This window comes from Ahaetulla prasina, chromosome 3 (assembly GCF_028640845.1).
Source record: "Ahaetulla prasina isolate Xishuangbanna chromosome 3, ASM2864084v1, whole genome shotgun sequence".
NCBI lineage: Eukaryota > Metazoa > Chordata > Lepidosauria > Squamata > Colubridae > Ahaetulla > Ahaetulla prasina.
The window spans coordinates 180,171,202-180,184,224 of NC_080541.1; the positions used below are offsets into that span (position 1 = coordinate 180,171,202).

The 13,023-nt window shown below is 38.2% G+C and overlaps 1 protein-coding gene across 5 annotated transcripts; it reads right to left on the bottom strand.

Moving 5' to 3' along the window:
* Positions 1-4,579: 4,579 nt before the first annotated feature.
* PPIL1 (peptidylprolyl isomerase like 1) lies at positions 4,580-9,606 on the bottom strand. 5 transcript variants are annotated; one of them, XM_058177513.1, is made up of 4 exons: positions 9,478-9,606; positions 8,416-8,570; positions 8,121-8,189; positions 4,580-5,463 (listed from the first exon to the last, which is right to left on the bottom strand). In XM_058177513.1, the coding sequence occupies exons 1-4, from the start codon at positions 9,531-9,533 to the stop codon at positions 5,243-5,245; spliced, it is 501 nt and encodes a 166-aa protein (XP_058033496.1). In that variant the 5' UTR covers positions 9,534-9,606; the 3' UTR covers positions 4,580-5,242. The 5 variants fall into 5 exon arrangements, with proteins under 5 accessions (XP_058033496.1, XP_058033497.1, XP_058033495.1 ...); XM_058177514.1 differs by having other exon boundaries at positions 9,474-9,577; XM_058177512.1 differs by having other exon boundaries at positions 8,416-8,591; positions 9,478-9,564.
* Positions 9,607-13,023: the final 3,417 nt, after the last annotated feature.

Consider the following 13,023-nt stretch of genomic DNA (forward strand, 5'->3'; position numbering starts at 1 on the left):
ATATTACAGCCTTTGCTATAATATTTGTATTACAGCAAAGGCTGTAAATTATTACTACCTCTGCACTAATAATTAAAGAAGAAAAACAGACAAATCACTCCCTAAAAAGCCCTTCGGTTTCCCAAATCTCATTTTTTCTGGCTCAGTCCAGTTGAATTCGGCTATTTTCTAAACACTGAATTGTGCCTCTAATCTGGCTATTGTTTTGTTACATATTGTACCATTCTTCGTCTTCCTGATCTCTCTAAATCAAATCAACAGATTAAAGTTCAGGCTGAACTTACTTTCTTAACAGTCCTTAGCTTTGAATTAGTATGATAACCCATTGAATCAAGATTGCCTATTTGGCAGATGGTTTTTTTAATTGTGCATTTTCTTGGTTCATCAGGGATTTCCCAATCCACTTTAAGTGTCAGTTTATGCAAGGATGTACAACATAATTGTAGAACTAAAGTAAGATGAGAATGAAGAAAAATGCAAAGGTGCAATCAAAATAGAAGCGACAGGCAAGGAATGAAAGCAATCTTGAAAATAGTGCAGATGCAGGAATATCAATCTGGAACAATTGACAGAATGTAATAGGACAGGATGATCTGGCTTGCAATAATAGACTCATGTCCTTTTCCAGTAAGTATTGATCTTTCTTCGTTAATGAGAGTTTTCTGTCTGTTGAAGGGCAGCAGGTGGAAAGCTTAAGACAATTCTCCCAGTAGTTTGTTTACAAAAGATCTCCTCAGAATGAATAGCGTCAAATCTGGGTTCCAAGGTAGAGGAATCCTATCTCAGAATTAGATCAGTTACTAGAGGCTCTTCAGTAGTTACTTGAGGTTTCATTTTCCCAATGGATCAGACCCTAGGTGAAGATATAGATGTGTGTTGACAGAAACATCTTTTCATCCTCTTCATATTCCTTACTAGATGCTTTGTGGCAATGATTCTCAACCTTCTCAACAAATGTATAATGTGTGAACCTCAACTCCCAGAATTCCCCAACTAGTATGCCAGAATTCTTGGAGTTGAAATCCACACATCTTAAAGTGCCCTGTGAACTGCATGAGTTCACTCATGCCAAGATTGACAAACTCTACTCTGAACTAAGGACATACCGTATCTACATTTTTTATTCGGTGTGGAAACTTAGTATTTCTCATTGATTAGTTTTGCCTACCTAGGTGGCTTTTTTACTTTTTCTTATTTCTTACTCAGTATTGATTAATACTGTTCCATGGATCTTAACCTGGTACTAATTAAGCTAATCTGGTGGATCACCACCTAAGTCTGAGCCATCAATGTGCTGCAGCTGCCAAAAAAGTCAATGCAGTCCAAGGCTGCATCAACAGTGGAACAGCATGAAGAACATGAAAAGTGATACCTCTTTATACTGCACCAGTGAGGCCACACTTGGAATACTGCATACAGTGCTAGTCACCACGATGCAAAAAAAAAAGCTGAGACCCCACAAAGTGCAAGAGCAACAAAGATGATAAAGTGTCTGGAGGCTAAACCATATCATGAATGGTTGAGAGAACTAGGCACCAGGCTGGAGAGGGAAACTGTTAAGCCTCCTGCTCATAGAGCAATAGTGGGGCTGGCTGAGGAATTCTGGGAGTCGGAAATCCTCAAGTCTTAAAGTTGCCAAGTTTGGAAACCACTTCTCTAGACCATGTTTATTCTGTTTTGGATGTAGACTCCTAAGAGGTGTTTCACAGATGACAGAAGGACAACATCTCAGAATATGGTAGGGAGTATTTTTATTGTTTAAATTGGATTCTGCTCTAAAAAGCTGCTTTTTTTGTGAGGAATACATTGTGGAATGTAATATGTATGAGATACACACATATACAATAACAGTTTCTCTATTAAGAACCATATTTGAATGCATTAATTATATAAGTAAGCAGTAGAAATGAATAACAGCATCAGTGCAGATGTTGGGAGGAGCCAGAGTTTCGAATTTCTTTCTTCTATTAATTGCAGTCTGTGTGATAAAACCAGGACATGGCGATTTTAGGACTAAGATTTATTCATGAAAATAAATACATAATTGCTTCTGAAACATGTTTTCTTCCCCAGGGCAAAGGATGACATCAAACATTTAAGAGCTCACAGATTTAGAAAACAAGGGAGGCATAATTTTAGGGATAATTATTTACAAGCATGTTCCATGCCAATGCAATGGTAAAAAAATAAGTTTTATTTGCAAGAAATGCAATGCAATAATATTTTGTGAAAATATGATTTAGAGTTTAAAACAGAAAAAAAAAACACCCCAGTCCAACAATGTAATGGGCTTGCTCAGCTTCCCAGATTTTCCATTATGCAGTTTGACTCTTTGTTTACATCTCCTGCTTTGCTCTGTTTATAATCTCAACCCTGTAACAATTCGGAAGATTGCAGATCTTGATTGCAGTATATATACATGGTTTCATGTACTTTTCCTTAATCTAAAGCAGGGTCCCTTCTCATCTCTTGCAGGCCGAGATGAGAAATGCATTCTGTCCAGGAGAAACCGGACAGAATGCATTCTCCTGCCAGTTGTATAGCAATGGATTTTAAAAGGGAGTCTCTCTTGTTGTGCTCGAAAACTGTTGGACAAATGATAGCTGACATTGTGGAGAAGCGCTTGTCTAAATGAACTAAAAGTCTGATGCAGTATAAATAGAGGTTCTCTAAGCATTCTTAAATCACATCGCATATTTTATATTAAAAATCGGAGACCAATGCCCTCTCGGTTACTAGGCAGCAGCTTTTTCCATAATCAACCCAAGATGTTTTCAGGTATGCTTGTCTTCCTTTTCACAAACCACTACAGATAAATCATTAGAAGATATTAATGCAGCCGCCTGGAACTTTGTTCTTATTGAAGTTAATGGCTCTCCTGTCTTGCCAATTAATCATAATAAAAAAATGTAACCACCAGAAGAATGCAAGGCTAAGAGAAAAATAAAACACAGATTTTCAAATAAAATAATTCCCAAATTATGCATGTACAAAGCTCATTATGAAAGCCAAGAGTTTTTCCAATTAGATTGCGATGGTGGCAAAATTAGGGCATTATGTTTAATCTAAATATATGTACTATACACCTAAGCCTTTTACATGATTGCTTAAATTGAATGAGAACTGTATTTACTCAGATGCATTTTTGCTAAATCCTACCGGCATTTTATTTTTCATCTTTCAAAAACTGGTTGAAAAACTACTGAATATTATAGAATATTCATTCATAGAAATATTATATGTTTACACAAGTAAGTAATCCAAACAAATACAGAAAACAGCCAGCCAACATTAGGTAAAATCTGTATACTATGAATATATTTGAAAGGCATTTCATTATTTGACACTTTACTTAGCAGGTTTTTTTTTTAAAAAAAGTAGAGTATAATGTAGAAATCTTGCATATGCTTTTAAAAATACCAAGTCTCATTTCACCATTTAACTGTTTCAATCTTGAATAATTCAAGAATGATTCCATTACTTGCAATTTTTTCTTTCAGTGCCATATCTCTGTTAAGGTGGCTCTATCTCCACCTTATGGCCATTAGTAACCTCTTCAATCATTTCACTAGTCATTTTAGAATATTTGTGGAATAGGATTGCCCCCTTTAGTCTAACTAAGATGGTGCAGTATCAAAATCTGTACAATAGAAAGCAGGAAAAGAGCAAAGGGTTTGTTTCCCAGATATGTGTTTACCAGAGGTGGGTTTCAAATTTTTTTACTACCGGTTCTGTGGACGTGGCTTGGTGGGCATAGCTTGGTGGGCATGGCAGGGGAAGGATACTGTAAAATCTCCATTCTCACCCCACTCCAGGGGAAGGTTACTGCAAAATCCCCATTTCCTTCTGATCAGCCAGAACTTGGGAGGCAGAAAATAGATGGGGCCAGTCAGAATTTTTACTACTGGTTCTCCAAACTACTCAAAATTTTTGCTACCCGTTCTTCAGAACTGGTCAGAACCTGCTGAAACCCACGTCTGGTGTTTACCAATCCAAAAATGTTCATTTCATGCAAAAACATCTACTTTTTGAACAATCATCATCAAGGTACATCCTGCATTTTATTTTCCCCTAACTTTACTTACATTTTTTTTAATTCTTCATGACCATTCAATTTAGAATTGAATTTGTATGTGTGTGTCTGCCATTAGCATATTCCATCTATCCAATGAATTCTATGGAGACCACAAAAGTCTTTGCTGTCGTAAATTTAAGTCTATATAAAGATCAAATATTAATGCAAACTGATGCATTATAGGTGACTTGTTAACTTCTGACATCAAAAAGTGCCATTAGAGATTCACTGAATAAACTATACTTAGCTGGACTTTTAAAAAGTAACAACCAAATGTGTGATTTGTTAAGTCAAATAATAAACTGAGTTTTAGGCTGTGTTAAATCAATCTGTCAAAAATATGCACTGTTTTCTCAGCAGTTTTCAGATTCCTACTATTATTTGTTTGTACTGAAGTACAAATCTGTACTGAAATACTATTACATATTTTTTTTAGGTGTTAAAACTATGGAAATCTGAAAGAAATAGAGCTGAATGATATTATGAAGATAAACACAGAATGGATATGTACCAATATGTATTTTATTTGCAGCACTCAGGGCAAAAACAAGAAGGAAATGTATTTGGTAAAACACATTTTATTCAAACAATGTATCATTAGTTTTCATGTCCTTGACTTTGAGGGATATAAAATGAGACCAAGAGTTAAATTACCATCAGTATAAATGATTTGGTCCTAAATTTTATGTTTTATAAATGATATTTTATATCATTACATAATAAACAAATGGTAACAAATCAACTCCCTATTTCTACTTGGAACATTCTAATCTTACTTCTAGAGGCATGTGGACCCTGCACCAGGTTAACAGGTATTTATGTTGACTTGTAAAATACTACATATTTTCTGATTACTTTTGGGCATTTAAAATGTTATGTTTATTTATGCATGTGATTTGCTACATTCCAAATGAAGCATAAATGGAAGACAAAATTATGCTATCAACAACACTTATCACACCTTGATGGCATTTACCCATTACAAATAGCTCAGGAACCTCTTGATTATTTAGCTTTAATAAAAAGGTTAAAGGTGAATCCTGAAGGTAATTTTAGTAGAGATTACTTTGCAAGTAGCTGGCAGGTATGTCTTGGCACACAACAGTTTTGGTGGTGTTTTTTTTGGGGGGGGGAAGAGTCTACATGTAACAATTTTGTGATTTCAGTCTAGCCAGATGGAAAAACTTTCAAAAGCTTTACATCATCCACTGGACGATCTTGCGCATTCGTTTCCACCATACCCACTCTGTTGACTATCCCAATTCCCTGGCAAACGCGACCAAAGATAGTGTGCTTGCCATCAAGCCACTGGGTTGGTGCTAGTGTAATAAAGAACTGGCTTCCGTTTGTATCTGGACCTGCGTTTGCCATAGCAAGGATTCCTGCACCTTAAGGAGGAAAAAATATTACTAGTTTATAATTTATAAGTTACCTATATCGAACATGCAAACAAAACAAATGGAAGCACCCTGCTGGATCTTTATAGCACATCACTCCTTCACTGGTATCAAAATTCATATTCAAATCAATAGAATTTTTGTAATGAGATTATAGGACTGCTCATGCATTCCAGATGGCCTTTACACTTATACCAACCATTAAAATACAGATTTAAGCTCAGGAGATGTTAAGGAGACATTAGTACCTAAATGGATATCTTTCTGTGAGCTACTGTGACCAAGAAAAGGCATAATTTTATTAAGATGCCACTGAAAGGTACAACACATACGTCTATCCTGGATCTGAAGTACATTTCCCACTTCTTACTTAGATACCTGCGCATCTTTATTGACTAATAACTGACATCCAAAAGCTTTTGTAATACTAGATGTCTTTCGCAGAACTTTCTGGAATGTGCTATATGTCATTCTCACCACTTTTAGGGTATCTCTGTAACTAAAAATTTTCTGGCCTCATCCCCTAAACCTAGACTTAAAAGAAGAAAAGATTTTTATCAGTCATCTGATCCATGAAACATTGAGATTAAGTTTTTCACAATACTGAATGATGCTTAAAGGGATGCAATTTCTTCCCTTGCTTGCAATGATGAAGAGGTAGGAGGAGGGCACTGCATATCTACAATGGCAGGGAAAGGCTGAGCTGGTCATTACCCACAGCAAATGACAACTGTTCAACCTTGGTCAGACTTAACAGGACCAAATTAGTATTTAGATGAGTTGGACCTGATTACATTAGCACTTTAATGAAAACTCTTGGCTGTGATCTAGACTGGGAAATTGGGGGGGGGGGACCACCAGAAGACATTCATAAACCATTTTTGTAATTTACAAAAAATATGTCCATACAGTCACTAGTGGTTGAATGCACGTCAAAACAGTTTTTACCTTTTCATCCCTTCCAGGCAGATAATTATTTTGGAGCACTGCATTCCCCTCCCTAGATCAGGCAGCCTTCCAGTTATTCATGCCTTTGTCACTTCATGGCTCAATTACTGCAATGAAGTCTACACGGGATTGTCCTTGAAGACCATTTAGGAACTTCCACTGGTACAGAATGTAGAGGTGCAAATAATGATGGACTGTCTTGACATGCCCATACGACCTCCATCCTATACACACTGAACTAGTGGCCAGGTTGATTCAAAGTGTAGTAAAGCAACATGGCATATGGCTGGGTTATCTGAAGGACCACTTAGCTACAAAAGTTTCTTCCCAGCCTGCATAATCCAACAGATTAAACAGTATCAATGTTCCAGGAAATGTAAGTTCTCATAGTGGTGCCTATCCTTTGGAGTGAGATTTTATCCAGAAAGACATTCTGAAAGGCTTTGAAAACCTGACTATTTTACCAGGCCTTGAGGTAGATTGACTGGATTTGTGCATTATCTGGATTGCCATCTGTAACTATTTTGTAATATTTTAACATTTATTCTTTACTGTATTATTATTTTTTTATTTTGTGAGCTACCCAGAGTTAGTTCAAGTCAAGCAAAATAAAAACATCTTTAAAAAAATAAACAAATAATTTTAAGAGAAATTATAATAAAAATCTATTAATTCGATCTGAGCACAATCACTATAAATTTGGCCACCAGTAACTAATTGGGGGGGATAATAATGTCAGATGTGCCTTTAAAGTACAATCTTACCAAACTGATTTGACTTCAGATACGAAGCATTTATCTAGAGCAGGGGTGTCAAATTGGTGTCACATGACATATCGGGACTTTCTCCCCCTTTGTTAAACTGGGCAGGACGTGGCCAGCACGTGATGCATCTGGCCTGCGGGCCGGGATTTTGACAGCCCTGATCTAGATCATATAAATCAGTGGTGAAAGTAAAAATTTTCCCTACCGGTTTTGTGGGCATGGCTTGGTGGGGGGATATCCTGTGACTGAGTGGGTATGGCCAATGCAACGTCACTCACAGCCACGCTCATTCAGTCACATTGACCCCCCACCACCAAACCATGGCCATAGAACCCAGTAGGTTTTTTTATATATTTCTATTCTGCTTTTTCCCTTGTTGTGAGATGCCTGCAGCTACAGCCTATTTTTTCGGTGCGCCTGCAGGCGCTTCTTGTGTCAAAAGATGCAGTGGCTGCAGGCTTCTTGCAAGCGAAAGTTACCGCAGAGCCGTTCCCCTTCTTTTCCCGACCCGGTCGAGGCGGGAGGCAAGGGGACAGCGAGGGGGCAGCAGCTCCGGGGCCTTGAGGAATGGTGCATCCCTAGGCCCTGGCCCCCGACCCAAGGCAAAAGGCAAGCGGGCAGCATGCATTGCTTATCTTTAGTGAGCTGAGTGGGCGAGGCGACTGGTGAGGCAAATAGCTGGGCATTGTGGCAAAGGGAACTTATATAGGGCGGAGGTGGGTGGGTGAGCCTAGCAGCCAGAAACCCTGAGCAGCCGAAGCCCTGAGCGAGCCGGAAGAGGTGAGCAGCAACTGGGTGACCGGGCGTGCATGGGCAACTAGGGGTGATTGCTGCTGGTTTGGTGAACCGATGCCAATCATCCCTAGCGGTTCACCCGATCCAGTCCAAACCGGTCGGATTTCACCCCGATATAAATCCTTTAAATCAATTATCTACCTGTAAACTTCAGTTCTGGGTGGAGTTCATCTTCAAACTGCTTGCCATAGATAGATGCTCCTCCTCTTCCTATCACAATAATAAGATGAAATTAATTTGGAAAGTCAACATAGAAAATTCTTCCTGAAAATTTGTGTTTCTAGGATACCTAGATTTAATGAGACTGGAGGAATTTAGAGAAAAGTTGAAATGGAAAAACTGTGGCCATCATAATATCACATTTATCTTATACATTAGATTTTATCAGCATTTATGAACACCACATCTAATAATTGTATTTGGAATGTGTTCTTACCAGTTCCTGTTGGATCACCTCCCTGGATCATGAAATCTTTGATTATCCTATGAAACTTGGTGCCATTGTAATAGCCTCGTCTGGAGAGCTCAGCAAAATTTTTGCAAGTTTTGGGTGCATGCTTCCAGTATAGCTCCAAAACCATGAGCCCCATGCTGCGAAATAGAATTCTCATGCTATTTAATAAAATATTAAGATGAAAAAGCACAACATGATGTAATGTGGCACCTTCATATTTCACATTTGAAACAGCAGAATAGAAAAGCTTCTGATGCTTTTGAACTTTGGTATTGGAGAAGAGTCCCGAGAATCCCATGGATAGCCAAGAAAACAAATAAATGCATGACCCAGAGTTCTTACTTAGGCCACTCGTTATCTTATTCAGATATATTATGCAAAGACTTAACTCACTGGTTGTAATAATAGGAAAGAGAGCAAGTAAACAGTAGGATAACCAGCAGTAAGGAGGGTGGACTCAATTACAGTGGTGATGAGTGCACCAGAGGTGGATTTCAGCAGGTTCTGACCAGTTCTGGAGAACCGGTAGCGGAAATTTTGAGTAGTTCAGAGAACCAGTAGTAAAAATTCTGAAAGGCCCCACCCCCATCTAGTCTGCCTCCCAAGTCCCAGCTGATTGGGAGGAAATGGGGATTTTGCAGTAACCTTCCCCTGGAGTGGGGAGGGAATGGGGATTTTATAGTATCCTTTCCCTGCCACGCCCACCAAGCCACACCACGCCCACAGAACCAGTAGTAAAAAAAAATTGAAACCCACCACGAGTGCACCTCTGGAAGCCCATTGGGGACAGATCATCGTGGGCAAAATTTATCTTTTAAGATATGTGGACCTCAATTCCCAGAATTCCTCAGTCAGAAATTCTGAGATATCAGCACCTCTCACCTCTTCCCAAAAACAGCTTTTAGGAAACTTAGACCGGAATCGGTCTATCAGACTGCAATGGTTCCCCGCGGAACTTTTCCACGAGTTTTTCTTTTAGTTCCTGCTAAGACCATACCTGGGGCCTTCCCTCTATCGTGCTACCCAACCCTTTCTCACACCTACGTGGTTTCCATTGAAACGGTCGGCGGCTGCCAAGTGTCCGGAGGCACCGCCGCCATGCTTCCTTCGTCTGCCGCTGGGGGAATCGAATTCCCGCGCCACACTTCCGGTGTCACAGACTAAGTCGTCCCCTCGCAAGAGAAAGCCGAAAAGGGGGCGTTGCGGGCGGGAGTCCCGGGTGCCTCGGGCCAATCGCTATAAAGGAAGGCCGAGCTCTATTGTGACGGAGTCAAAAGGGGGAAATTCGAATTTGCTTTAACCTCTCTCTCTCTCTCTCTCTTTTTTTTTTTTTGGCTGTTTGTAGCAGCGGAGCAGCTTTGCGGTGAGAGCGCGGGGGAGATGGTAACGCCGGAGGCGGGGATGGATTGCATGTTGCATGGAGGGATGGGTAGATTTTTCGCACGAAGGGGGCAAAACGAAGCCGCACTTCGTAGGATTTAGGTGAGGTTAAGAACGAAACGAGAGCGTGCAAAACATTGAATAGAGACTCGATTTGCTTCTGTTTGCAAATTAAACACCCGTCTTCAGCTCCTTTACTCGGGAGCTAAAACTTGCAATACTGAACATATCGGAGAATCGAACCCCCCGCCTTCCCTGAGCAGAGGGAGATTTTTTTCCAAGCAAAGTAAAACTGCGTCCTTCCTGCCTGCCTGCTTTCCTCTCTCCCCGTTAGGGTTGCCCTTGATTTTTGTAAGCTGTTTTGCTTTCTTTTTAACGGGTAAGGCGAAGTATCATTAAGTGTTAAATTTGTACCCTATGACTATCATTAAGTGTTGTACCTTAGAATTCTTAATGAACGTATCTTTTCTTTTTATGTACACTGAGAGCATATGCACCAAGACAAATTCCTTGTGTGCAATCACACTTGGCCAATAAAAAATGCTATTCTATTCTAAAGGAGGTCTTCGTTTCTTCTAAGCAGCATATGCGTATTGTTCAGAATGACGGCAATTTAGTTACTATAGTCAGAGGACGGTCAGACTCAAAGGACTTCACTCCCAATCTTGGGATACACGAAAAAGGGTAAAAAGTCAAGCGGACATGGGTATAGATGGCTTCATTCTTGCCTGAAATAAACTGTGGCCAGGGCTATGCTGTTTGGAAGCTCACTGGTTCTACTGAGTTCAATCTTGATGATACAAAAGCTGCTCCGAGGTGGCATTGTGCTCAACATCATTATTTCAGTGTCCTTATCTGAGTAAAGAACAGATTCTTATCCCTAAATTGAGGAGGAAAAGCGGCATAGTTTTCATTTGGATTGCCTGAGAAGTTGCAACACTGTAAGCAGGGAATTCCAAAGTCTTTTGATTCAAGTTTTTGGGTCCCACTTTCCGCCTGCATTTGTTAGATATTGTTTTAATAATGTAATGAAACTACTTTGCAATTTGTAACAATTTTAAGAGCAGGAAGTTTCTGACAGATTTAATGTAACCACATCCTTCCATAAATACCCATTCAAAACACAGAATAAGAACTAGTAAGCCAAAAAAAAAGGCAAGAGAGAAAGTAAAAGATACTGTTTATATTACTATGAAATTAGTTTATATCAATACCATTTTATTCTCCACACTTTTCTATCCCTGCAAAGTGTTCTTGCCTATGCAGTGCTTTTTGTTCTTAAATTTCTCCCCTCTCTTTTTGAGGATTTCACCTATTCCATCCAACCTCTTGGTCTTCTCTTCCATTTAACCCACTTGCTTTCCCCTTATTGCATATATTTTCTCCGTAGTTCAGTCTTCAGTATATCACAAAATCACTCCAGTATATTTCGTACAATTTATTTAATATTTGCTGAAAATCATTGGCGTTTTCAGTCAATAACACACAGGAGCTACATACAAAAATACACAGCCATTTCTATTCATAATCAATCTGCCTCTAATATTGCCACAAGTATTATTTATACATATATTCAAGTACATTAAATAACCAAAAGGAACATATTCCCTGCTCATTAGGGAACAGTTTGCTAAGCATTCTGTTCATTCTCATGCACATTTTATTTCTACATGTCACTCTTAACATTCAGCAACCATCTTTCAATTCCATTTCCACAAAAAACGATCCACTGTGTCAGGCAATTTGCTTCATTGTGTACTTACACATATTTACAATTCTACAATAAATCTTTCTCACATTCATACATTTCTCTGTGAATTGCTGAAAAGTAAGATCTAATCTGTGCAACCCCTGCAGTGTATAAAGCTGCCCTGCACTTCTCAGATTCTGCATCCTGACATCGTAATTCTATCCTTTCAAGGATAATTCTGGGAATTCCCCAGAATTCTTAAGTATGCCTGGGAAAAAACTTTCCCAGGCATACTTAATAAACTAAACTCCCTGTAGTTATGCATTCACTCTTACTACCTTTCACTTTCATTCTTTCAATGGTAGACACAGATGCAGGTCTTTTGCATACAAATGAACAAATAGCAGTCACTTCATAAGCAAACCACACCCATAGTTTTAACTTTTATATTTTTCCAATGTTCTCATAGTATTTATTTTTGTCTATTTTTTCTGGACTACTAACATTTACAGCATTTATTTTATGTGTCTCTGTCATGCCCATACAGATCTCTAAAATATACCTTTCAGTATTCCTTCAGTTCAGTTTCATCCCAGAGCATATTATACCCAATTCTTTCATTCAAATATTTCTGCATTTGCTAATGTGAACTGGTTCTTGCTCTCTCCGATTACTTTCCTAGTCATTGTGTTTTTTATATACAAATTATTGAATATTTTAATTTTAATTTCTTGAAGCACACTCGTATTTTTTCTCATTCACAGTTTTTTTCATTGTATTTCACTAAACAGCCTTTTTCAATCTGCCATTAGTGAGATTTCTGTAACTTCTGTAGCATTTGTTGAGTAGGCTTTTTCCAAATCCCAACTTTGCAGAATGCAGAATATAATGTTATCAATAACAACTATTGTATAATTAACACACATACATTATTTTATAGATTTCAAATTTTTTAAATAAAAATAATAGATGTCAGGTTTAAAGTTGCTGTTAAATTAGTAAACAAGATGGTTTTGTATGATCAAACCAGGATTAAACTTTCAGATAAAAATTGTTTGCCTGAAAATCTGGAACATCAATGTCAGTAATCTGAAGATAACAGCTTTCTATGTTCCAATCGAGTTGTTATTTTTCTAATATGTAAAATAGCAGAACACATCTCCCTTAACATTCAAGATGTTATCTTGTATTTAACTGTTATCTTCCCACTTCAGTTGTTTAGTAGTATCCTGAAATGATTGCTAGAAAGCATGGAATCATCAAAGGGTAAGTACAGAAAGTCAGTGTCTATGCATTTAAATATATGCATGAAATTGTTCCACACCATATCCAAAGTCATTTGGACTAGAAACATTACAACTTGTTGCAAAAATTTTATAACATCAGTCTTCTTTATAAAAGTCCCCTTTCAGGATGGCATAGAAACTTTTTAACACTGTGTAATACTTGGTGTGAAGCTTTCTGTACGATATTATGAAGAATTATAAGTTTATTCAGGTAGATTTCATTTGGTATAAATA